The 26952-nt window shown below is 41.9% G+C and overlaps 1 protein-coding gene across 3 annotated transcripts in view; it reads right to left on the bottom strand.

Moving 5' to 3' along the window:
• The window catches only part of LOC148033518 (uncharacterized), a 49717-nt gene extending 23271 nt beyond the window's left edge, over positions 1–26446 (bottom strand). Inside the window, exons 1-12 of one of the 3 annotated variants that reach the window (XM_087681467.1) lie at positions 25976–26446; positions 24973–25475; positions 24554–24824; positions 24072–24379; positions 6857–7033; positions 5893–6669; positions 5573–5670; positions 5416–5478; positions 5092–5180; positions 4942–5007; positions 4685–4781; positions 4144–4589 (exon numbers count right to left, since the gene is read on the bottom strand). In XM_087681467.1, the coding sequence (XP_087537593.1) occupies positions 4144–4589; positions 4685–4781; positions 4942–5007; positions 5092–5180; positions 5416–5478; positions 5573–5670; positions 5893–6669; positions 6857–7033; positions 24072–24379; positions 24554–24824; positions 24973–25388 (2808 nt within the window). In that variant the 5' untranslated portion in view covers positions 25389–25475; positions 25976–26446. Of the gene's footprint in view, positions 1–4143; positions 4590–4684; positions 4782–4941; positions 5008–5091; positions 5181–5415; positions 5479–5572; positions 5671–5865; positions 6670–6856; positions 7034–24071; positions 24380–24553; positions 24825–24972; positions 25476–25975 lie in introns of all 3 variants that reach the window. The other 2 variants (XM_087681466.1, XM_087681465.1) reach the window with 2 other exon arrangements.
• Between the last annotated feature and the right edge of the window lie 506 nt (positions 26447–26952).

Genomic DNA, 26952 nt, shown 5'->3' on the forward strand with positions numbered 1-26952 from the left:
CTTCAACCCACACCAAGCATTCACGTTGAAGCAGACGCTGAAAATTTGCCATTGGGCGCCATGGCACAACATGGACCAAATGGCGATCAAAGAACAATGGCAATTTAAATAGGAGATCAGCACAATGCTTCTCAGATTTCAACAGCACCTCATAGAAGCCTCGGGGCCCAACAAAAATCTCTTCAACACACTCCCCTTGTAGCAGATTGTGCAGCCACTCGCGAATACGGGAAAGCACTGGGATCCTACCAGTGAAGAAGAATATAACAGCACGTTCATAAAACATTGAAAATGAGCGCAAGACATTTTTCGAGTCCACAGTGGCTTCCAGAACATCTTCAGTTCCAGAGTCAGAAAACGCTTCATGATTATGTTGAACATAATTGCCAAGCAGAGTGTTAGCAAATGCTCCCAGTCAACATCCTGAGAATCCACAGAATCAGAGGTAACCTGAGCATAAGAACGTTCTTGATGATCCATTGTCTCTTCCGAAGTATGCTTGGTGCGTTTGCCCACAGGCTCGAAGTCAGGACTAGGGGGCATCTCCTCTGTGCAAGGAACCATATCCTCTGGTTCCTCTGTATCAAAATCCGGACCAAGAGCTGCCACCGTTTGGTCTATAAAAGCCATATCCAGACCAGCCATGTTGTATCACTACTTATGCCGATCAAATGCGGTCAAATGCCGAGCCAAGAGCTCACGGGAGGCAGAAACGACACAGGTCTCTCTCTCTCTCTCTCTCTCTCTCTCTCTCTCTCTCTCTCTCTCTCTCTCTCTCTCTCTCTCTCTCTCTCTCTCTCTCTCTCTCTCTCTCTCTCTCTCTCTCTCTCTCTCTCTCTCTCTCTCGGGCAGAACGGACCCTGCACTGGACTGACGAAGAGGCTCAGGCAGCGCGCGAGCAGGAACAGACGCCCGCTCGGCAAGGAAGGCACGTCCACAGGCAAGGAACACGACACCTCTTTCCCTTACTCGCTCACGATCTCTCTCGCTGTGTGGCAACCTGGACGAGACGCTCTATTCGTCTGACGACCGTCGAATTAGGGTTTTCAACAGGTCGGCCCTTCTGCAAAAATGGGCGAACGCAAGCGGGAGGGCCAGAGGACAGCACGTTGATCGAGTCAAGGCGAGCATCTGCGACGTGTGGCAAAGTGATGGGGCAGCAGCAGATAGGCGCGACCAAACGCCCAACAGAACGTGCAAGACCAGGAGTCGCAAGTCTGACAAGCGACGGCAGCGATCTCCTCCCGTAGGTCTGACGGGTGATTCTCTCTCTCTCTCTCTCTCTCTCTCTCTCTCTCTCTCTCTCTCTCTCTCTCAAGCATACATGCCTCTTATTTGTATGATCATTCATGTATAATGTATCCACTCCTATGTATGTACTCTTAAGTTGTAGCGCATGTTGTGCATGCGGCATATGCCATAGAGGTTTTGGCGTGTTACCCTCAAGTATTCATCTTATATACTCCAATAGCATTGCTATTTAGACTTTAAACATCTGTTCTATCATCTATAGTTCAAAATAATGAAGTTAATTTTTTTTTCGTACTAATATCGTACCATACCTTATAAAATCTTAAGGTACCATTTAGTACCATATTTTATCGTACCGTTGTCAGAGGGGTTTTTGTCGAAAGGTCGTATCCACCGGGGATCAGAAGTAGAAGGAAGTAGAGATAGGAGATGGAAGAGAAGATAGAGAATACCCAAGTGGTAAACACGACAAAAACAAATCACAATAAATTGAATCAATATGTATTGAAAGAACCTGGAATCTTCGCACTACTCAGAAGTAATCTCTAGGCATTAGTTCTCGTGGAGCTCCTTCGTAGACCATAAACGTGGATCAAAAAAATCAGCTCGTTCTCTGCTGCCCGGAACCCAAATCTAATGGCTCCATTGCCTCTGAAAGAGGGATAAAACCGCAGGACACCTGCTCACGGATCTTCCAGATCACTCCTTTCTCTTCTTTCAATTCAATCTACAGTTTTTAGTCTGTTTACAGCGATCGCAACGTGCGTGATTTCGTCCATCTGTCTTTTTTATGAAAAATCTCCTAATTGGCTGAAAAAGCAACTAGCTTTTTGCATGCCATCCTAATCTAGAAGCTTTTTCTAACTTTTTCGGATTTTTACAATAAATAATATCAAAAATAGACTAAAATTATCCAAAAATCTAGTATTTTCGGATAATCCATGCAACTCACACTAGTACTAATGGCTCAGATCACATTGACTCTCTAGATTAATAGAGAAGTCGGATGATGATGCATTCCATACTTTTTCACACTGTGTCCTCATAACATCATGACACCGTGCCGTACCGTACTTTTCGTACCTGGCAACTATGATTCAGAGATATGACTGCACTCTTGCTTACATCGATGTCAGCCTTGGTGCAATGCCATTCGGCAGTCTCTCAGCACAGGAAGCACCCTATACAGCTGTCATTTCAAATGACAAACTCCAAATTCTAAACCAAGGGACATATGACCTGTTCGTCTTAAAGATATATTGTCCAGTTTCCATTTTAGACTCATCTTCATTTCATCAGCAGAATCCAGCTTTAGAGCAGATAGTCCACAAATAGAACATGTTTCATGTTGCCTATTATGCATCTTTCCTGTCTTTCCTTTTAACATGCGAGTGTGGAGTTAAGAGCAGCAGCCAATGTCATTAGAAATTTCTTCACAGCCACTTTAATGTCCCTCCTCTCCCCCCTCTCAATGTGTGAGTGTGGAATAAACGCGCAGCAGACTATGTCACATGACTGACAAACCACCAGAGCACATCTATTACGGGTCAGGGTGCACACTGCCTGTAATGTACAGATAGTGATGCAGAATACAGTCAATGCCACTCTAGCTAATAGCTATCAAGATTTAAACAGCACACAATATACAATTTTCGGTCTAAACCTGCAGCCGCTTTAATGTCTCTCCTCTCCCCCCTCTCAATGTGTGAGTGTGGAATAAACACGCAGCAGACTATGTCACATGACTGACAAACCACCAGAGCACATCTATTACGGGTCAGGGTGCACACTGCCTGTAATGTACAGATAGTGATGCAGAATACAGTCAATGCCACTCTAGCTAATAGCTATCAAGATTTAAACAGCACACAATATACAATTTTCGGTCTAAACCTGCAGCCGCTTTAATGTCTCTCCTCTCCCCCCTCTCAATGTGTGAGTGTGGAATAAACACGCAGCAGACTATGTCACATGACTGACAAACCACCAGAGCACATCTATTACGGGTCAGGGTGCACACTGCCTGTAATGTACAGATAGTGATGCAGAATACAGTCAATGCCACTCTAGCTAATAGCTATCAAGATTTAAACAGCACACAATATACAATTTTCGGTCTAAACCTGAAGCTAGTTTTCCTTGGGTCCCTTTTTAGGACCTGCTCTTAAACCGTAAACCCTTTTTTAGTTTCAAAAAGCAAAATAAGTGTGTTCATTGCTGATACCTTTTTCACGTATATTCTTTGTATAGTCAGGTATTTGAAAAGTGGAAATCAATTATTTCCTCAGTCTGAGTACCTGTACGTTTGAGTGTTTGGAGAAAGTTGAAACCAATCCTTTCATCTCTTTGAGAGTTTCCCAATGGCTATGGTGGTTGTGTTATGTGCAAAACAGAAACTATGAGGCACAGTAAGCTTTGTCAGATAAAGGCTGCCAGTACTGTCTTATACATGAACCCCCTCTACTGCAGTCTGTGTCCTAAGATAGTTTGCTTTCATGTGCCAAGATGTGCAAGTTTTATTAGAAGAGAAAGGGCACATAGAGTTTAGACCTGAACCCAAAATAGACTGATTCAAACACCTGGCACAGTAAGAGTCTATACACAGCCACTATTACAGAGCACTAGTACCAATGCAGCTTGTCAAAATTTTAAACAGCGCTCTAGAAACTATTACTAGTTAAGAGCCCCTTAAATATAAAGCAAAGAGAAGGGGAAATGGACTGAAGACAACACTGCTAGAAAGAACCATCAATGGACAAGATTAATTTTATGCACTTGTGCATGCTAAAACAAACTAAACAAAGGAGATGAGCGTTGAGAAAAGGTGCACATGCACATGAATACAAACACAAAAAAAGAGCGCAAGGAAAGGGGAGGGGAGAGAGAAAGCACCGGATCTGGATACAATCCTGCACTTTGGAGTTCCAAAGCTATTCTGTCATCCAACCCAAGGCTCCAGTAATTTGTGTCCAAATTACTTAGGCCATTTGAATCTGGATACTGTAGGCCATCCTCCTTCCTTGTTTCAGCCTTGGCAGGAGAGTTTAGAAGTTCTGATTCCGAGTCCCATTGTCTATGCCCATTGGATATGCAGGAGCCATCAAATCGAGGACTTTTTGCCCACCCATTGTACTGTCTGTTACCTCCTCTTCTCACCTCCATGTCTGATTCTGAATCTTCATCCTTCTTCTCTTGGTCCATCTGTTCGCTGTCACTCAAACCTTGAAGAGATGCATGCCTTATACAGCCTCTGGACTGGCTTTCGTCGTCTCTACGGCTGCTATCCATATCAACCTCGATGATGAGAGCTGCTATGAGCCTTTGTGAAAGAGGAGGTCCTTTGTTGTCAGGCCAACCTCCAGTTAGTGCCTTCCTGACATCTAAATGTAAACTTGGTTTACTAGTTAAAAATCCAAAATCATGGAAACTTTACCTCCAGCTAACTCCTTGCTTCCATTTGCCAAGCATGACACCCTACCACCCACACTCCGCACAAGGGGTTCTGAAGAAATAGTATCATCAGTAACATCCTGCAAGATAGAGTGGACCAAGTATGTCAAAGCAGAATAATAATAATAATAATGGATATAGACAAGATTAGCCCAAATGAAAAAGTTTTTGTTTTTTAAACCATTAGGATGGACTTGAAACCAGAGGTAACCGTCAGAAAGAGGGACTCCCAATCCATACCTTTTCATTTTTACATTCATCCACTGAACGAGCCAGTAATAGCTCTGTCTCTTCCAGTTGTCTTGCCTGATTATCGCAAAGTTACACAAAGGAACCATTGTCAGCCCTTGCCCAAAACACTCTACAGAAGAGACCAGGAGGTTTACTCACTTGTTTTCTTAGACTTTCACGCTCCTCAGTTGTCAAGTAAACAAAGAAGGGCTCCATTTCTTTCCAAAAACTATTCGTACAGGCTGCAGCTGCAGATCCATTAATTTGTTTTTGTTAATATGTGGGAGTTACTATGATACAAGTTCATTAAGACCAGCAGCTAACATAACTGAAGTCCTAATTACATAGTGATGAAATCATGATTTGTAACGGGCATCATCATCATATTATGGCGTGCAACCATAAATTCTAGCCAGCATCATCATAGTATCCCATGCAGTAACTCATATAAATGTATATTACAGAAAAAGAAAACAAGCTTACCACTAGCATTTACAGCAGCCTGAATAGCCGCGACCAGCTCCTCATGATCATCATCAGATTCACCTAAAGTGTCATCAAAAACCATTGGTAAGTCACACATCAATGAACCACTCTTGAATGCAAAGAAAAATTTATTACATTCCAACTTTGTCAACACCTGATATGTCTGCAGAACCATTGGTCACAGGTCGCCGTGGCCTGGTTAAGGCTTTACGATCACTTGTCCCCTTCTTGGATGGAGGTCTTCCAGGTTTTCTGCAGAGTAGTTACATCATCTTTGAGTTTTTGAAGATGAAATTAAATTCCACTTTCCCAAAGTCTTCCACTCAAAGACCATAAATATCCTGCTCTTTGCACTAACTTGTAGAAAAAGAAATATTGTCACTATGTCACATCATATATCCCTGTGTTGACAGATTTAGTAAGAAGAAAATACCAATGTTGACTTACACATCATGAGGTTTCTCAGGCCCAGACCTTGCACTTCTTAATTGCTTCGCATTAGAAGCAGGATCCACCTTCTCAACGTGAGTCACAGCAACACTTTCTCTAACTGCCATTAAACCTCTGCTACTTCTACCTTGTCTCCGAACACCATCTCCGCCTTCTTCCTTTGATACAATACGTGATTTTTTGCCTGGAATAACTACAGGTGCCATCTTCTGGTTAACAACTGCAAACTTTGCCTCAGGTTCACCATGCTTTTTCCACTTTTCCTTGGACTTTACATCTCCACCTTCTGAATCTTCACTTTCAGAGAGTCCTCCTGAGGTTGCAATCTTTTCTGATTTTAATTTGGCTTGTGATAATGTGGAAGTACTTGCAAGCTTTTTCACCAGGCTTGCAGGTGTTGGTATGCTGGGGCTAACCCTCACTCCAGCACCACCATTGCTGTCACGGGGATTGTTGCCATCTCCCATAGGAACCGTGTCATCTGTGCCTCCAACAGGACAAACAGGTGGCACCAAGTTCATTCTCCTTGCTATCCGAGCCATCTTTTGAGGCCTTTGCCTAACCCATTGAGCTACAGGGGGTGATGATGGTCTGGATGGAGCTGGTCGTTTTCGATTTGTTGGGCCAACAGGAGGTTGAGCCCTGCCTTGGGCACGGTCCCAAACATCAGGAGCTGGAGGCCTTGAAGTATGTGCTGTAGGATTGACCAAAATCCCTGTGTTAGATCGAGGTGCCCGAGCAGACTTTGCTTTGGTGATTGCAGTTGGACTGTGCATGGGAACATCCTCCTTATTTGAAAGCCTGCAATACGCACAAGAAAACGCTTAACATATGGTGCTTCCAATTCAAGGTCTTGTGGTAATCAGCTTGATGAATAGTGATGTTTTAGACCCAAAAAATGCTTCAGACTTACTTGACACCACTTTTCTTGTAGTAATCATCTGGATGAATAGTGATGTTTTAGACCCAAAAAATGCTTCAAACTTACTTGACACCACTTTTGAGGAGAGACCGCTCCTTGTCTGGGAAAACTACACGATCTCCCTTATCCCCCATCGAAGGTGAACCTTCAGACTCAATCTTGTTCAAGGGTCTTACCAGCCCAGCATTTTGCTGGGCACTTTCTATCTTATGCATGGATACCACACCATGAACTGGGCCAGACCTACACAAGTAAAGAAACCAATGAAAGATACTAAAAACATATACTGAAGTAACTTTCAAAGTGTATTTCAAACAAAAAGCAGCAATACGACTAAAGCTGCACTATTGATAGTTCTTCGGCCTGAACATTATACACATATGCTGAAGTTGTGCTGAAGCCGATGCATAAGTTGGCCTAAGCACTGATGTTGATGACTAACACTCAAACAGAAAAGCTAGCAGTCCTGAACTTCAGTACTGATTGTACATTGATTTACCTTGAGCATGTAGCACAAGACTACAATTAGTTACTTAATGACAAATGCTGCAAAACATCTAACAGAAATACTTGATTGTGCTACAACTGCATAGAGGGGAGGCATGTAGGTTCTGATCATCCTACAATGCAGCTCAAGGATCTTTACACTCTTAAATAAGAGAGTCAAGTTTTAGCAACAATGGATCTCTGGTAGCAAGCTCCTTGGAGAAGTTTTTGGACTTGTACTCCAGTAATGGCTTAAGAATACTTTACAAAAAATTATTTTCTTGCACATTCAAGGAGGTGATGAGTAGTCTAACCAGCTCATGAGTGAGTCCGGGCCAAGCATTATAAATACCTGACTACCGCCCACTACCCTGGGAGTAGCGCCACCACCCTGGTAGCTGTCACTTGCCTCCTGCACGCACACCTCCTGCGCCAGCACCTCCGACAGCTCCACCCCACCTACTACTATGTTCCCTATGCCTGCCAATCGCCGCTGCCACCACTCCTACGCTTGCGCCTAAGCAATGCTGCCCTCTGAAATGCGGTCTGCTACACCCCCTCAGCCCTATCCCCGCCAGCATCTGGCACTGCCAACAACACAGCTAACTGTCTCCGCCCCTACTCGCTTAGCCAATTGAGCCACAACCAAATCCCAAAGGTCTCCACCATTGTGCGCACATCCCAAGGCACCCAAAATTAGGGCTTTTCATCAAATCAGCATCCTAAGCATATCTCAACATCCAAAGAGCCGACATTGCAAAATTTCCTCGAAATTTGTGCAAGAATTTTGGGGCTTTTTGTTCCCAAGGCTCCAACACACATCATGAGGAAGATTCCAACTGCTATTCACTATTGGCACACATCTTGAGGTGACATTTCTGCAGAAATTCGAGCTATAAGATATAAATCTCTTCAATTTCTTAGGAATTTTAGAAAGAAATTTGGGGCTTTTGCCTAACACACACTCCAAGGCAAGAAACAAGTGATAGAGCAGCATTTGATTGTTTGCTGTTATAGTTAAATTAAGCAAAAAAAATTGGAAAAATTCAATAAATTTTGGTGAGAATCGGCATTAAGTTGCTGTAATTTGTACTTTTGTGGGCACGCATTTCGAGGCACGTGTGATAAAGCAATGCATTGTCGTTATTTTCAAGCTAAGTGCTGATTTTGGTAACGTTGGGCACACTTTGGTATTTTCATGACAGTTTGGCACTTGTATCTTAATCTCATGAGGCTTTTTGGTACTCTAAGGAGTACACTCTATACTTCAGCTGTGAAGTATTTGGCTACAGATTTTTGTCCATTATTGACAGCATGGCACGTCAAGGACATAATGATCAAAGTAACATCCTTGGTGTCTTCACTCAAGAGGACAAACTTGATGGCACAAACTACCTGTTGTCGAGTTTTATGGTCTACAACCTTCCTGTGGCAAAGAACCTATGGGACTATGTCACTAGTGATTTGCAACAACAATAGGTCTTGCATCTCAAACACCTCAATGTAATGCTCGAGGACAAGTTGCTAGTTCTATTGCTATTGTTGCTAGCCCTCCTCCCCCTCCTACTAAGGATGTGAGGAAATGGGACTCAAAGGATGCACATGCACTTTCTTTCATTGCCTTGTTAGTAAAAAGGACAATTATTTGGCACATTCGCTCATGTAGGACCTCAAAATCAGTATGGGATATACTTGAGAGTATGTTTGCAGCATGCAATGAGACCAAGATATCCTATCTCCACAAAGAGTTAACCAACGTGAACATGGATAAGGGGCATGACAGATCACCACACTCACATATAGGATTTGTGTGAGCAGCTGCTCAATGCTGATGAGTTCATTCAGGATGTTGAATTGGTAAACATCACACTGAACTCTCTTCCAGAGTCATATCTTGGTTTCCACACCTCTTTGATGTTGTCATTGAGCGAGGGGCGGCAGCTCCTTACATTTGTGGAGTTGAAAGGCCTCTTGTTGCAAGAGAAATAGACTCCAAAGAATGTTGCATTGCGTTCATGTGATGTGGTTATGCTTTCCAAGTTCAAAGGCAAAGAAAAAGTCAGGGAAAATGCAAAAAATCAGCAAAAGGGTGATGCTGGAAAGCCATCAAACAAGGATATCCAAGACACAGAAAATACTAAAAAGAAGGAGAAATGTCATTATTGCAAGAAGCCCGATCGCTATATTGATGAATGCAGGAAGATATTGGCCAAAGAGAAGAAGAAAGACTCTAGTTTGACTATCCGAGAGACATCAACCAACAAATCTACTGATGGTGATGCTTCAACCAACTTTGTGGAAAGGTATGCATTTCTCACATGCATTTACAATTCTTCGATGGCTGATTCAACATTTAATGCTGTTGAAACACAACAAACATGGTATTTTGACAGTGGGGTGTCAAAGCACGTTACTTTGGGAGTGTCTGTTTACCTCTTTGATTCAGCCCCTGCTCAGAAGCATGTTATATGTGCGAACAAAAACAATTATGATGTATGTGGCACTAGTATAGTCACTTTTATTGCTGCAGTTGGTTTTGATTTCATGCTTCTAGATGGCTTATTTGTGCCTCGCATTACAAAGAACTTGTTATCTATCTCTACTTTTAATAAGCATGGCTTTCAAGTCATCTTTGAGAATGACAAATGCATTGTCAAAAACAAGGAGATGGATTATGCACTCAGGCTGTACGGCACCCTATATAAGGGTCGGTTTTTGTTGGATACCTATGACGAATGATCTCATTATGCTCTGGCAGTTACTACTCTTTCTTCCACTATGCAAAATGCGGAGCTATGGCATGCCTGCTATGGACATATGAGTTTTGGGAGTTCACTGACTCTTTAGAAATGTCATATGGTAGAAACATTGTCTCCAGTGGAGGCTCCACCTTTTCATGCATGGGAGGGATGTATTTTGGGCAAGATGCACATGTTTGCTTTCAAAAAGGATGGTGTAATGCATGCTATCCGAAAAATGCAGCTTATTCACTCTGATGTTTGTGGTCCCACGAGGACACATGCACTTGGGGTCATCTTTACTTTATTACATTTATTGATGACTACTCTTGGTATAGATGGGTGTATTGGCTGAAGGCAAAATCTGAGCAAAATGGTGTTGCTGAAAGGAAGAATCTGACTCTTATGGAGATGACTTTTGTATGCTGAAAAACAAAGAGATACCTCATAAATTTTGGCTAGAAAGCCTTCAATGTGCAAATCATGTGTTGAATTGTGCACCCACTAAAAGCTTTGAAGACAATCACATCGTTTGGAGCTTGGCATGGCAAGAAACCCAAAGTTGACTACTTTTGGGTGTTTGGTTGCATAGTCTATGCACATTTCTGAAAGAGCTTTGTGGGAAGCTTGATGACGAGGCTATAAAATGCATATTATTGGCTATAGTTCAAAGAGTAAGGGCTACCGCCTGTACGAATAAAGTTTTTGTCGATAGGGATGTAATATTTGCTGAAAATGTTACATTTTCACATGATCAATTTCAAATGCCAGCCACCCACGAGACATTGGTGATGTCTTAAAGGGTCTTTTGCCGCTTTCTTTGAAGTCTCTACCTTTTGTAAATGGCAAGATAGACTTAATACAGCAAGTTGTTGCTACATCACATGCTCCCAAACAACAGGATATTGATGATGGTTTGCCACATGGACTGGAAAATGTAGCACAGCATGAAAGGGCTGCTGCAAATGTAGCCAAAACAGTCTCGAGATGGCGGTTACGTACTCTCCAAGAAAGTAAAATGGATGCCTTTTTACCTCAGCGCGCTAGAAGGGCTGCTAGACATGCAACACATGATGCAAGGAGGGCAAATTTGACTGATTTTACAGAAGTAGATGATTGTGATAGGCATGTATTTATGAGCTCATTGTTGGATGATGATGAACCTACTTCCTTGGACAAAGCTCAGTAAGATGTACATTGGATGCAAGCCATGCAAGTTGAGTTAGACTCTATTGCCACTAACTCTACATGGGATCTTGTGGATTTACCACTTGGTAAGAAGGCCATTGGTACAACATAGGTTTTTAAACTCAAACGCAAGGCTAATGGTACTATTGACAGGTACAAAGCACGGTTAGTAGCAAAAGGCTATACGCAAAAACAAGGCATAGATTATAAGGAAACTTTTGCTCCTACATCCCGTAATAGTACAATGAGATGTGTCATTGCTATGGCTACAAATAAGGGCTAGAAAGTACATTAGTTGGACATTAAGATATCATTTCTAAATGGGGATTTACATGAGAATGTTTGTGTGTCACAATCTCCAAGGTTTGTGGTTAAGGGGAAAGAGCACATGGTCTGCACGCTACATAAACCTCTTTATGGTCTCAAACAGGCTCCTCATGCATGGTATTCTAAAATTTATGCTTATTTGGCAAGCAAAGGGTTCAAAAATAGTCCAGCTACTCCCACTCTATGGATTAAGAATGAAGGGGGGGACTTGCTAATTATCATTCTTTATATAGATGACATGACATGTTGCTTGATGGACCAGGGAAAATTTGCAGATTTTAAGGCTGAATTAAAACATGCATTTGCTATGTCAGATATGGGCTGCCTACACTATTATTTGGGGATTCAATTCACCCAAAATCAGCATGGTATCATCATGTCATAGTCACAGTATGTGGATAAGTTGTTACATAGGTTTAATATGCAAGATTGAAAACCTTTGTGCACTTCTATGGAGCCAAGCTTAAAGTTGTATGCATGATAGTGATGAGATGTCTAATGTTGCAATTTACAGCTAGATTGTTGGCTGTCTTATTTATGTTTGTAGCACATGCCCTAACATTCAATATGCAATATCTCAAATGAGCAAGTATATGCACCACCCACAAACTATATATTGGCAAGTTATTAAGTGGATCTTCCAATAGTTGCAAGGTGCTCAATCGCATGCGTTATTATTTCCTAGAGGGAAGACTTGCACTTACAGGCTTACAATGGTTCAAATTGAACTGGTGCTGTAGACACTAGGCAATCTACTAGTGGACATTGTTTCTTTCTGAGTTGCTCGTGCATTTCATGCTAAGCAAGAAATGGCCTACTGTGGCTATCTCATCTTGTGAGCTAAATGTAGGGTAGCTTTCACAGCAATAGTGGAATGTGGATGGTTGCGCAGATTTTTGGCTAATCAACATTTATCATTGGAGAGTCCTACACCCATTCTTTCTGAAATTCAAAGTGCTATTGCAGTGGCACAAAACCATGTGTTTCATTCTCACACAAAACACATTGAGGTGCATTACCATTATGCTAGAGAGAGATGCTATGCACGAGAGATCAACTTAATGCATATACTCACACAAGAAAATGTTGCAAACATATTCACCAAGGCACTACCACACAAGAAGTTTGAGGCTTTTCGAAAGTCCTTACACTTATTACCCTTTGGTGATTGATCATCCTTGTACTTTATCACATTGGCACTAGAGAGGGGTGTTAGAATTTGTCAATTCTAGGCAATGCCCATGTAATTCGTGTGGTGTGGACACTTTTGTGTGTGTCTGTGTGTGTACGTAGTGTCTTCACATTTAAAAGTAGTGACACTAGGGACTAGAGTTAGTTAGCTTAAGTCTAGCCACTCGGTGGAGGGCTGGTTAGGTCAACCCTTGACCTAACGTAGGTTATACCTTCACTATCTTTTCAATTAAGCAAGTATACTCTACTCTCTTGCTTCAACTCCTCATTATCACTCTCTCGTTTCTCTCTTCTCCATAGCTGATTCTAATTTCTCACACACAGTGAGGACTCCAAGGTTCTACAAAGAGAACACCACACTCACTTGTTGTTTGGAGCAAACCTATCATGAAGAACACAGATTTTCTATATTGTTCATGCCTTCTATGAAGTGTGCGGGGCAACTACAACTTCCCTTTGCAAGATGTAGTTGATTTACCCTACATTCAGGCATCCCGACACCAAAATTCAAATTTCGTAGTGTGCTTGCAAGTTCTTTTAAAGAGTTGTGGCTACCGATTTGACAGATTTGATGTTTTAAATGCGGGGACCATTTAGTCTTCCACCGATAGGTGGTCAAATCAGTCAAACTGTCATGAAGAACAACATGAAGATCAACATTCAAAGCCTCATTCTCACTCTAATAGCTTGAGAAAATCAAAGCCCCCTTCTTCCCCTACTCTATCTCTCTCTCACACGGCCCATACTACAAGTCCTCATATAGCTATGATGGCTCCTTCTATTCACATTTCAGTGCTTCCTTCTCTCCCCAAAGAAGATCGACTTGATGGTGTGAACTATCCCCTTTGGTCCTGCAAAGTGGAGTGTATCCTTGACACCTTCGATTGTGGAGGTTTCTTACTACCCCAACTCCCCCGTCCAATGAAGGATCCCCACATTGGTTCTACAATGAAACAAGCAACCCTTGGGATTTGCTCAATTCTAGAGCGCAATCTTTTCTCTTTATGAGTTTGTAAGATTTTGTCCTTGTGCATGTGCTCAGACTTTGAACCGTAGCAAAGTCGTAGACAGAGCTCTCTTCTTTGTACCATTAGAAGACCTTTACCCACTATATCACCATAGAACAGAAACTTCAGATGCTTTCTATTGATGAGTCCCTTTCTATACATAATCATATCAACAAGATGGACAAGTAGGATGAGCTTGCATCCCTTCGCAAGACAATTTCATCAAAGGACATGGCGATGATTCTCGTTACTCAATTGTCATCTCCCAAGTATGATATCTTATACACCAGCTTGCTTACCTCCAAGGTTCGAGAGACTCTTCTATGGGAAGAGCTAGCACTGCTTGTTTTTGGAGCACTAAGAGCAACTCAAGGAGATTGGTACTAGTGGATGCAACCTTACTAAGGCTTTTACTACAGGTTCAGGAGGGGGCAACTATAAGGACAATTGACAAGAAGGCCAAGAGCAAGAAAAAAAAAGCAGATTCATCATTCAGAGTCTTCCTCAAGCTTTGACACAGATTCAAAGCGAACTAAATGCCCACACTATGGGAACACTATGGGAAGGGCACTCACCCCAAGGAGAAGTGCTAGAAGAAATACCCTCACCTTTGTCCAAGAGAAAAGGATGGAGTCAAAACATTTGATCCCTCCTCTACTTCTTTATCCACTGTTACACATGAGTCCATGTTCCTTCACATTCATGAGGAGGAGGAGCCTTCTTCATCAGTTCTCTCATCTTCGAAACGGCCTTGGCTCATTGACAATGGTGCTTCTAGTCATATGACTCCTCAAGGAGATTTACTACAAGATCTTCGTCCATCTAAGGGTATAGTCACTATTGGTAACGTTTGCTCAATGCCAATTAGTGGTGTTGGCATTTTGCCATTATTACCTGACCATCCATCAAGCTCTGCTTTAGAGGTCCTACATGTTTTGGACTTGGGCTTTCCCACTCTCTCTGTTCATGGCGGCCTTACTGGACTCGGTACCTAAGTTGTCTTCATCAAGCAAGCCGTCATTATTGCGAGTTCTCCTTTTCAGCCATTCTAGTGACAAGTTGGTAAGAAAGAGGGCTTTAGTGGGGAAGGCTATAAATAGCCAAATAACCCAAAAACAGCCGCAATAGCAGCCCCTATAGAAGAATCCTCAATACAAACGGCTTGCTTGGTGAACACAACCCGGACACCAAGCCTAGTAAGGCCATAAACTAAGAGGAGTGGAAAGCAGAACACAGAGGGCCTATGAAAGGAAGCTCGACATGCGATCAGAAAACAAAGGCAAAGTGCCACCACTACTAATAGGCACTGATACAATGTCACCAACAATGACAGAACCCTCAAAAGGGCATAGATCCTACAACAAATCATCTCATGGAGTCATATGACCTGAAGTTCCACTATCAACCAGCCTAGGCTGCTCAAAAGACGAGGCAACCACTGAAAAAGACTCCTCCAACTCAACAATATGAAGGAACACTAACTCATGGGTAGCCGCTAGAGTAGAGGTAGCAAGCTCTGATGTTTTAGCTCCGTCCTTTGCTTTGGATGAAGGTGAGGGTACTTCTTCTTATGCTTCCATCCCACAATATGGACATTTAAGCTTCTCCAAATTAGATTCACAACCTAAGGAACTCTCCTATTGTTTAGCCTTTGACTTCCCTTTCTACTTCTTCCCCACTCCAAACCTGCAACAAAAGCTTTGGTCAAGGTGGATCCATTGGCAACCTCTTTGGCACGCTCGTCATGCTCCAAAACAAGTAGGGCAATCCTTCCATAGAAGCTTCGCACAAGTTCTCAATGTAAGAAGACTGATGTTGAAGACATCAAACCGGGGAGACGGTAACTAAGTCAAAAGAATCATGGCCATATCCTCTAAAGAGATCATCCTACCAAGGGATGCAAGCTCATGCCTCATATCCTCCAACCTATTGATATGATCCTTCATGGAAGGAGAATCGTCAACAGCAAGCATTTGTAATTTCTTCTTAAGAGTAATCCAATGGGCAAATGTTTTTTAATTATGCAAAGAAACAAGCTTCGTCCACACTTCCATTGCTTTCCACAACCTGCACACATACACTAGGACAAAATCCTATAAGCCCATAAAGAGGAAAAATCGAGCTCTAGAGTTGAGCTAATCCCATAAGGCCAGCCGCCACACAATCCATTGATCATTTGATGATCCAACGTTGAGATCCTCCATTGGATGGGGAATAGGGTGGGTAACAAACTCCCAAAGATTGAAGGTATCAAGGATACACTCGACCTTACACGACCAAAGCAAATAGTTTGAACCATCAAGCCAATCTTCTTTGGGTAAAGAAGGGAGTACAAACACTTGTATAGAGGGTGCCATGGATGGCATTTTGAGGCCAGCAAAACGGGCCTTCTAAGAAACATGAGAATGGGGAGGAGAGGGATCCCATAGAAATGGGCTAGGTGACCTCCAATCTTCACGATCTATGCGATAGTTTTCGCGATAATTTCACTGCCGTTCAAAGGAGTATTGAGAAGGCTCATCACTTGTATCATCAAAGCCGCAAAACTCGTTGTAAGACATCTTCGATATCCACAAGAGAGTTTGGACTAGATAGGCCCTAGAATAGTGGAGAGCAGCTATAGGATCACGAAGGACGTGATGTAGATGGTCCGCCTGGAGGAAAGTAATTGTCCCTTGCTCACAAAAGGTTGTGTTTGCTGAAAACGATGATGCAAAAACTTGTCGCCTACTACTGATCTAGTTAGGCGCCTACTCCACCAAAGTGTGCATTTGATGATGCAAACAACAAAACACAAAAGAGAGGGGGAAAAACATGCCACCTGCAAAAGAACTTGCTGTGTGCAGCAAAACACAGATTTGTGATGTGTCTTGAGCAGTTTGGGATGGTTGCCTAAACTCTGTAGTGGTCACCTCAGCAATAAAAGGAGTGCTGCAGCTCCACCAGCTCTATATCCTCTCATTTGGCAATGATACCATGTGAGAGTGCATAACAAAAGGGACCACAAACACAAAGACAAAGGAACAAAGAGAGGCTACAAGAAAAGAATAAAGAAATCTATAGTGAACAAGGGAAGAATGCCAAATACAGGACTAATCAGTCCTTGCACGCAGCCCACAATGTCAATTAGGGCAATACATCAAGCTCATGATGATGGCAACATCGGAGATGGAGGAAGATGCCAAAGTTGAAGTCCAAAGTTGAAGTGTGCACCTGCCAAGGAAGTAGGAAGATGATCTGCCAACTAAGTGGGGAAGACTATAAATAGTGAAATAACCCAAAAACTGGCCGACCAGCAATCTAGACCAAAAAAGTGGCCAACCCACATTTAATGCTGGAGCATGGTAAAAATGCTAGATGTGCTTTAAAAAATCCTATGAATAATGGACAATGTCCAATAGGTGAGGCAAACTAAGTATGCAGAAACTGCCCGAGAAATGCACATAAAACCCCCACTGTAGAAGAAAATGCATTGAAAGGAAATAAACTAACTACTCTAGAATGAGCTACCTTCTCCGTCAAAACAGGTGAAGATAAGTCAAACCTCCTAGTCCTCATCTAACTCAGACTAAGGCTCACAAGCAGGAGATGACAAGGCATGACAATCATGATTGCTAATAGAAAGTACAATCCCAAGGTATTGAAGTACCACACCCACTAAAAGGTGTTTGTACAAGGAAAAGCCCTTCCACACCCACTAACAAGTGTTTGTACAAGGAAAAAGCCCTTCTCCAAGTAGAAGGTAAAAAGTACCCATGGATAAAAGCACACTCGCACTAGGGCTACAGAGGAACACGACAAGTGTAACAAACCCCCTCGAGTGGATGATGTGAACATATATAGGGAATAGACAAATCATTCACCAAATGGCAATAAGCCTAAAGCCTTGCAAAATGCCTCAATTTTCTCTCTAAAGAGAGCTTTTATAAACATATCTACCAAGTTGTCCTATGAAGGGATATAAACCAAGTCAATCTCCCCTACATGGAGCCTCTCTCTTGCATAATGATAATGCACCTTAATGTGCTTAGTGTAAGCATGAAAAACTGGATTTCTTGCAACTACCATGGCACTCTAGCTATCAGCATATATAATATAGGAGTGGATGACTGTGGTCCCACACTAAGATCGACCAAAAGAGAGCTATACACATTCCAATGTACCTCTAAATGTTGCCCTATATTCATCTTTACAACTAGATATGGCCATTGTAAACTACTTCTAGCTCAGCCAAGAGATACATGAATCACCAAGCATGAAACAATTATCACTAGTGGACACTCGCGTGTCAAAACAACCAGCCCATCACTATCTATAAATGCATGCAAGCAAAGAGAAGTGCCTCTAAGATAGAAGAGGCCCAATGTTTGAGTGCCTTTAAGATAGCGAAAGACATGTTTGATTTCTTGTCAATGCTTAGTACCAGGGTTGTGCATGACCTACGGGCTTGTATATTCCCCATTGTTGTATGTTTTATTATATTGATCACACATGATGCAAGAGAGGGTGTTGATTGGCACATATCATGGGGTTCAGGCACTTTGATCAACCTTGAGTTGGATGCATTTTAGAGCCAGTTGGGCAACTCTTTTAGGGTTGTTTCAGCTGTCTAAAGTCTTAACATGAGGCTGTCTAACCTTGAGGCCTATATATCATCTTCACTCTCAAATTTTGTATCGTGATATCTTGCATCCTTGGAGAGGGAGATTGGAAGCATCAATGCCCTGTTAATATTGTATTATTGTACATCTCATGCTTCATCTATGGTTTCCATTGCTTGTTTATTCTTAGTTCTTGTGTTCTTGTGTTCATGCCTTTCTATTCATGTTACGCTTTCCCTTTCTTGCTTTTGATGATCTGTGCATTCTCACAAGAGGTATATAGGAAGGACCATATTCACCAATCTTGCACATCACTTTGATGTACTGTAACCAAGCAGTACAAAAAACTATCATCATGGAAGAAACCCTGAGCCACTAATGCATATAAATCTTCGTTCTTTGGATCCCAACTAGCATCAAAGGTAGTATATATGCATGAAGTAGGGGTCACATTAGGCACTACCGATGGATTAGATGGTGCAGAGACTCCACATGGTGTGGAGGTCACACTTCCTCATCTAATCCCACTCCAGACAGCTCAAATGAAGGTGGTGTCACGAAAGTTGTAGTGTCACGAGGACGTGAAATTTTGAGATGCTTTAATCTTGCTAGTAACATTTGATTAAGTTATTAATCAAATGTGCAAGGTTGTTTAGCACATGTGATGCACATGGCAGTTATTTCATGGGAATGGGCCAAGGACCCTGAGAATACAGTGGGTGTTAAATGCAAAAGTTGTGTTAAGTTATGCCAACTGGGTTTTGGTGGTCAGTTGGTGCCAGGTGAACCTGGACTAAAGATGTCATTACATGATGACAGTGATTTTTTTTTATATACATACATATGCTCCAGCAGTTGGATGTCTTATTTACCTATGCAACACTAGGCCGGACATACAATTTGCAGTTTCAGCCCTGAGCAGATATATGCATCAGCCACACGCATGTCACATTGGCAAGCTGTTAAGCGTGTCTTTCGTTACTTGCAAGGTACTAGATCTCTTGGATTGCTTTATGCCAAGGGGGGACCATTACAATTACATGCTTACAGTGATTCTGATTGGGCTCGTGATTATGATTCACCTCTCTCCACTAGTGGCAATTGTTTCTTTCTTGGCTCATCTTGTATATCTTGGCTTAGCAAGAAACAACCCACCGTTGCCACATCGTCATGTGAAGCTAAATACAAGGCAGCTTTCACTACCACAGTTGAATGCATATGGATTAGACGATTGCTAGCTAATTTGGATGTATCTATTACAAAGCCTACTCCCTTGTTCACTGACAATCAGAGTGCCATTGCAATGGCACGGAACCAAGTATTTCATGCACGCACGAAACACATTGAGATACATTATCACTTTGTCAGAGAGAGGCTACATGCAGGTGATATCAACCTTGTCTATTGTCCTACCACCAGTAATGTGGCAGACATCTTCACCAAAGCTCTTTCCCGTGACAAATTTGAAGCATTTCACAATGCTTTAAATTTGATCTCCTTTGGTGGCGGATGATCCTTGTACTTTTGATCACTCTTCACTCCAGGGGGGTTTGTTGGGTTTTCACTTACACCTATGCTCACAGAGGAGTGTCAGTGAACAGTAGGACATGTGAAGAAAACTGCTAGGGTTTGCACTGAGGACACACAGTGTATGACCACAACAGAAACACAAAGAGACAGACGCAGACACAAAGGACAAAACTCAAAACTCAAACCCTAAACACAAAACTCAAAACTCAAACACAGAAACTCAAACACAAACAGAAGAAGGGAGAGAGAGAACACAACTCTAAAGTGAATGAATGCTGTAAATGAATGTAAGAGTGTACAATGTGCTCAAGGGCAAAGCAATGTCGGAGTGTGACGTCCATCGGAGACAGATCCCAAATCTGTGGCCACTAGTTGGAGTGTCTGAGAAGGAGGTAGATGTTGTAAACGCAAGTGAGAGTAGATGTTGATCAATAAATGCAAACAGTAGAAGTGTGTGTGATGGTTGGTGACTATCCCAGACAGCAAACGCAGATCTGAAATTGCCGCAAGATTATGAACAACTGACGTCTAGGCTACACAGGTGCAAATGCAGGCTGAAACAATGTCTAATGTGGCTAGCGATGACTAGATGATCAGATCGCAGCAGATGATGATGTCACCACCAGCTAACGTTAGCATGGATGAAGGCGCCAACAACAAGAGAAAACACAGATGGAGTGGCAGCAGTCACAAGGGCTGGATAGCCACATGGGAGGAGGCTGATGGTTGAAATCTGCACATGGAGAAGAAACCTGCATAGATGGAATAGGGCTGAATGGGGACAGCCTGTCTATTTATAGATATAGAAGGGTGCCCCAAAAAATAGGGTTTTTGGGAGACCACTGAAACTCTCTCGGACCACTCCCCTTTTTAGGGTTTTTCATTAATTAAGTATGTTTTGGGGCTGTTTAAGAATGCTAATCGGGTGAAAAGCGTGTTTTAGCTCAATAGGACACTGGGGCACTTTTTACTCTCGGTACGAGAGGTTTTTTCCCCCAAAATTATTGTCTTATTTCGTATGTGCTTATGTCACACACTTACGGGCACTTATCATGTTCAGGTGTGAACACTCCCTACAACCCTAAGGTTTAAGGGTTGTACTTTGTACTTTCAAATTACACTCTTTCAGTCTATTGCGTTGGGTGTCGTGCTTCACTCTCCACATTGTCTACTGCACTCTGAGCTGAACTTCGATCCTTTTTTCATCTCACATGGCTTTCTTCCAAAAGTCTCTAACAACATAGTTGTTTTTGTTTCACCAAAACAGCTTTCATAGAATGGAGGCTTAGGAGCTTCCTATTACAAGTTTCCCCAAACCTGCTAAAAATTCCCATATATAGCATAGGTATTACGTTTTCTCCATCTAAGCAAAATCATATCCAATTACATGCAATCAACAAGATAAGCCACCCACAATCGCATTTTTTGTCTCAAGAAGAAGCAATATGAAATCCAAGTACAAACAATGACTTTGTAGTATGATAAAGTATAAATCTCTACAACTCATTCCTTTTCATTAATTTCAAAGGCTATCAGATGGCTTTCTAGTTTAAGACTCCTCCAATGTGATCTTGAAGAAATATAAAGTACTACAAGATGTTTCACAAGATCAAGAAAAAAGTCAGTCCTGTACTAGCAGCATACTTGAATTCATGGAAGCATAAATTTTCACTTGACCTTAACATTGTTTTTCATCAAAATATGCAATGGAGTTGCAATTTGAGCATAGCAAATAAGAAACGTGTTTCTTTTGATTTAAAACTTACGAAACATTTCTTAAAGTACAAAACGTTTGAGAGTAAAAAACGTGGTTTGGTGGGGGAGGTTGTTGGAGTTTAAACCCAAAATATGGTTTTTTTAATAAAAATTATTGGGCAATATTAAACATGATACTAATGATGTATAATGACTCTTGAGAGCTCAAGATTTTGGATGAGAGATTGATTTTTTTGTGATTTTGTTTAGTTATTGGATTTTGTCAATCTAATATCTATTTTTGTCTTAAGAGTTGATTATTATACGACTTTAGTCTCATTTATGAGTTTTTTATGATATATTATGATTCATTCTTGATTTTGACATTTTGTGAGTTCGTTTTGAAATGAGAATCATGATATTGCAATTTGACTCTGTCCATATTGTAGATAGGCTATTTACATGTTTATTTCAATTTTCTTTGTATGATATATATGAATCATAATGTTTGAGTTCTAAACTATAGTATAGCTTGTCCAAAAACTAACTTTGACATAAGTGACAAGTCAATAATGGTTCATGGATATGTACAATATTATTCTCAATTGACTCTATTATCACTCAAGCTCAATTGGCTACTCTTTGTTTAAGAGAGTTCTTGATGCTAGGAGGCATATTCCACGGTGGATTCCGTGAGGTTTTTCGGTGGATTCCATAAAACTATTTATTTGCCGAGGCTCGTACACAAGGTGGATTCCTTGTGCGAAAAGCTAATGGGGACGCCTGTCCTTTTCGAACATCAGATTAATTTAATGTGCATGTGAGTGATTCCACAACGGGTGATTCTGTAAAATAGTAATTAAATTAATAGGCGTTTACAAGTTTAGAGTGCGCACTCGAATTAAATTAAGGTTAGGACAAAGTTCCAACCTATTTAATTATTTTTGCAGCTAAAGACTGCTAGGTATTCACTTTTGTTGGGTTTTATTTAATTATTTTCTAACAATTGTGAATGCTTCAGTTGATGTGTAGAGAGCAGGCCTTTGTATGCGCATAGGCTCTCGGTTAAATACTTTATTATTTGATATTAATATTTAGGCACAGCCCGACTTTTGGACACCCAAACGCCCTACTTTATATTTGAGCAAACACAAACGCAAAAGCAAAAGCATGCTATTTGTAAAGTGGGCTATTTTTTAGCTTAAAGATAAATAAATCTATAAATACATGCCTTGTGAAGCGCTAACACAAGGCATGGGGGGAAATTGCACCCAATTTGGTCTTTTTGTCTCATGTAGTGCAAATTTGCTTTTGCTTTGTACTTGAAATTAAGAAAGTTTGTAGAGTTCTTTGTTCTTGGGGACCTTCCGGCATTCACTACGCACGCGTACAACAAGTGATCTGTGCACCAATTCCATAGAGGTTTAGAACCTCTTTCCCTAGTTAAAACTATTAAAAATCCCTATATCAAAAAACCCGCGTTTCTTATTTTACCCCCTCTTGAAAGAAACTTACGAAACACGTTTCTAACGTTTTGTTCTAACGTTTCTGGCTGCCCTGAATCTGAGAAAAAAATCTTTACAAGGAAATGTGAAGTTTGCCAGATCAAGAGAGGCTTCACACGGAGAAGTAGATCTGCGCCCTCTGCATTAAACGCTAAAAAATATTTCATTTGCCTACCCTGCATTACGGGATTTATAGCAAACAGCTAACTGAGCCATGTACAAAGCCCCTATAAAAAATCGCACTTCTAAGTTTTAACCATGAAATGATTGTCTAGAGACATTTTTAATGTCCAAACATTGGCCAATTAAATACCATGGTCCAGGTGCCTTTCTGACAAGTTTCTTGCTCATTCTGACACTTGATACTGTCTGTCTTCAAGGGAAAATCCACAAAAGCATACGATAACCTGACCACAACTTGCAAGGACCACTAACTGTGCAAAGAGACTTAGTTGAGACACATGCTGGAAACACACATCGACACCAAGACAAGTCTGAGGGAAGAAGTGGATGAATGCCCAAACTGCTGAACTGATCTTAGTATATGCAAATCCATGTTGAAATGCACCAGCTTGAAGCATTGGCATAAACAAAGTACAAGAGTTAGAGGACCTACCTAGTAAATCAAGAAATCATGCCTGCATGATAAGTAATTGGGTACTCACGCAACTATGTTCTTCAAAAGAAATAGGAAAACCATGGCACATATCATGTGTGCTACAAAGCATTGGAATCTGGATACGACAAATCAAGGACTTAACAGTCATTGACCTTTCCTTGCTCTGTTGTTGCAGCGTCTTGAGCATCACCAACATTGTTGAGAAACTTGTATGAGCCAAAATTTCTAACATGGGCTTACCCTCCACATTTTACCAAATCACAAAATGATATTAAAAAATCACCATGGGTAACCTCTTTCATTAATGTATCCACATTTTGCATACCTCTAACCCTTATTGTTCACCAAACCAGAAGAAAAAGGACTTCATATGTATGGTTATAAAATTTCTCACCTAAAGCCGTGACCTTCACTCGGCTTGCACCGGTTATCAGTGATGCTCCGATGTTGGGCCCCCCACTTGTGGTCCCGCTCTACTTCTGTAGTTCCATTTGCAGAATGTGGTGTAAGAGACTCAGACTTGGTCCCTGATCGTCGACCCTTCATTTTGCTTCTCTCCCAGCCTTCACCACTGGTAGAGGCTGGCCGATCTTTTTCCTCTACCAAAGTGGGGATGGAACTGCTTGACTTGAAAGAATCACGATCACGATCACCCAGCCCAGTAGGCCTCTGAAAATTTGAAGTGCTTGTTCGCCCATCGAGCTGCATAGTGAAACAAGCCAGTCTGGAATTTATGCAGTTGTAGCAGTTACCTTAATCTTGCATAATTAGAACTCACATTGAAGAATTCAAGCAGGGTATAACCACTGTGGAGAGAAAAATTCAAAGCTCTAAAGTCTTCTTAAGTAAACACGCACAAGAAATTCAAGAACCTACCCTTACATCTACCATGGATGTACGGACTCGCTTGTTTGGAACAACACCTCCTTTGTTTTTCTCTTCCTGTTTCATTGCACCACTGTCAGCAATGTGATTAGGGGATGCAGACAAACTAGGCTTTACCAAGTTTCCTGCAGGCATCGAGCGCTCCACTGATAAAGATGTCATTGGTCTCTCCTGACCAAAGGCCTCACTACGGACTCGCTTCCTAGAGGCTCGGTACTTGTCAAGCTTTGATGTAGCCTCTGACAACCCTCGAGACCTCTCCCTGAAAGGTTGTTACAAAAGCATAAGCACATAAATATAGTGATCTTGCTCTAAAGGCTTTCGTTTTTAAATATCTGGCATAGAATATTCACAACACCTTAAGATAGAAAGTTACTAAATCCCAGCTTTGAAATTAAAAGATCAAGTACCTGGCCCTAGCTGCATTTTCCAACAAGCTAGCTTTGACACGTTTCAGCTCTTCTACAGTTTGTTGCTCGAGAGGCTTGGGCTGTAAGTTTCCATGCACTTCACTTGACACTCCAGTGGCAGCTAGCATGGCCCTTCTCAGCTCCAACTGCTGTCGTGCATATTTTTGTTCCCATGATGGTATCAATTCCAGAGCCAAAACTTGTGAAAGAGACTGTAGATCACCAGCACTGCTTGAAGCAACACTGCTTCCTGCTGCACCCTGCACTACTGTCCTAGTATCATGACTTTCTCGAAAGTTAGGTCCCCTATCAAGGGTTGAACCACCTACAAAATGATTTCTTTGTGTGTTTGGGTATCCAAACGATACCCCATCTGTGCTTCCACATGTAGCTTCATTGCGAGGATTCGCTGCCATTATCTTTCCTCATACACTTACATGTCCAAAGAGATGCACCAGCACACTCAAAGAGTGAGCAGGATCGTGTGACCAATCCTTGAAAATCTGGACAAACAACATGTTATTACTAAACAAGCAAATCGTGCAAGGATGAACAGAAAAACACAATTACATTTTCATGTGCGGATGCTGCACGGCCGTGAAAAGGCTGCATTTTAGTGAGGCAGCCCTCGCAATTTGCAAGAGAGCTTCACAAGATGATACCATATTGCGATAAGACATACTATTATGCCCCTGGAGTATTTGGCTCGTCGCCAGGAGAGTGATAGAAAGCCATTGGGTCCCTGAAGGCAACTGTTGGTATCTGACGTGATGTGTGGCACACATGCAGTGTGATATCAAGCCTCGATTGAGGCTCGACCAAAATGGCGTATCATGCGATGATGATCGTGTGTGTGTGTGTGTGTGTGTGTGTGTGTGTGTGTGTGTGTGTGTGTGTGTGTGTGTGTGTGTGTGTAGCAAAAATTCGATTACTGTTTGAGTAAAATTGTCCATTTTTTTAATACGCACGTCATGGAATTCGAAGGAGACAGAAATTTACTTACGAGCGGGAGCAAATTTAGGGCGCGATCACGCAATGCGAAGCCTGCATTTAGGCGAAAAAATGAGAAGAACACCACGGGAGATCGCGGTGTAGCCCTAATCTGCTGCCGTGGCGTAATTGGAGCCCTCGAATTGCAGCCCCGGAGGCGTCGAAGATGATCGCGCGGACAGCAATGGATGGGGAGGGAGAGAACAAATGCCGTCCTTTCTGGTCGGGATACGGCGATCAAAGCTCAGGCAGCAGCAGCAGCTAAAGGGAAAGTGAGCAGGAGTCGAGATGGAGACCGGGAAGGGGGAGGGGAGAAAGAAGGAACGAGCGAGGGTAGAGGAAATGAGAGGCAATGGCTAGAGGCGAGACAGGAGAGAAGGAAGGGCCTTGGTCACCATAGCCACAGGCAGACAGGTAGAGAGAGAGAGTAGCAGAACAAAAGCTCCAAAGGGAAAAGCGTAAAAGAGGAAAAGCAGAACCATGGGAAGAGAAAATGGACATAGTCAAAAAATATTAAAATTAAATTTACTTCCACACAGGAATTTGGGAGCACCCTTAACTGTTGAAAGGCTCGGTATCCCCATTTTACCCTTAGACGAATACTATATATTGGAGATTTCGTAGGTCAACGTTGAAGAGGACTCCTTAGTCCACCAACCCACACACGTATGGAGCCACAATCCATCCAATCCAATATATATTGTTGTTGAGAAGGAGAAGATCCCATTTGGTCTCTAGTAACACTCGAGCTCAAGTTGCGCATCAAAATCTCTCCCTCTGCTTCCTCTCACGAGCATTCTAATGCACATCTGCTATCCACCATGATTAGTACTTCCATATATCCATGGTGCATAATTCATCCGAGACGTTGTCGAAGAAGATCCCATTCGATCTCTAGTAAGCTCAAGCTCAAGTTGCATCAAATAAAATCTCTTCATGTGCTTCCCTTGAGGAGCATTCTCAGATGCATTTGTTATTCCTATGCCACAC

The sequence above is a fragment of the Lygodium microphyllum genome, chromosome 7 (assembly GCF_053477565.2).
Source record: "Lygodium microphyllum isolate KBCC chromosome 7, Lygodium_microphyllum_v1.1.10, whole genome shotgun sequence".
NCBI lineage: Eukaryota > Viridiplantae > Streptophyta > Polypodiopsida > Schizaeales > Lygodiaceae > Lygodium > Lygodium microphyllum.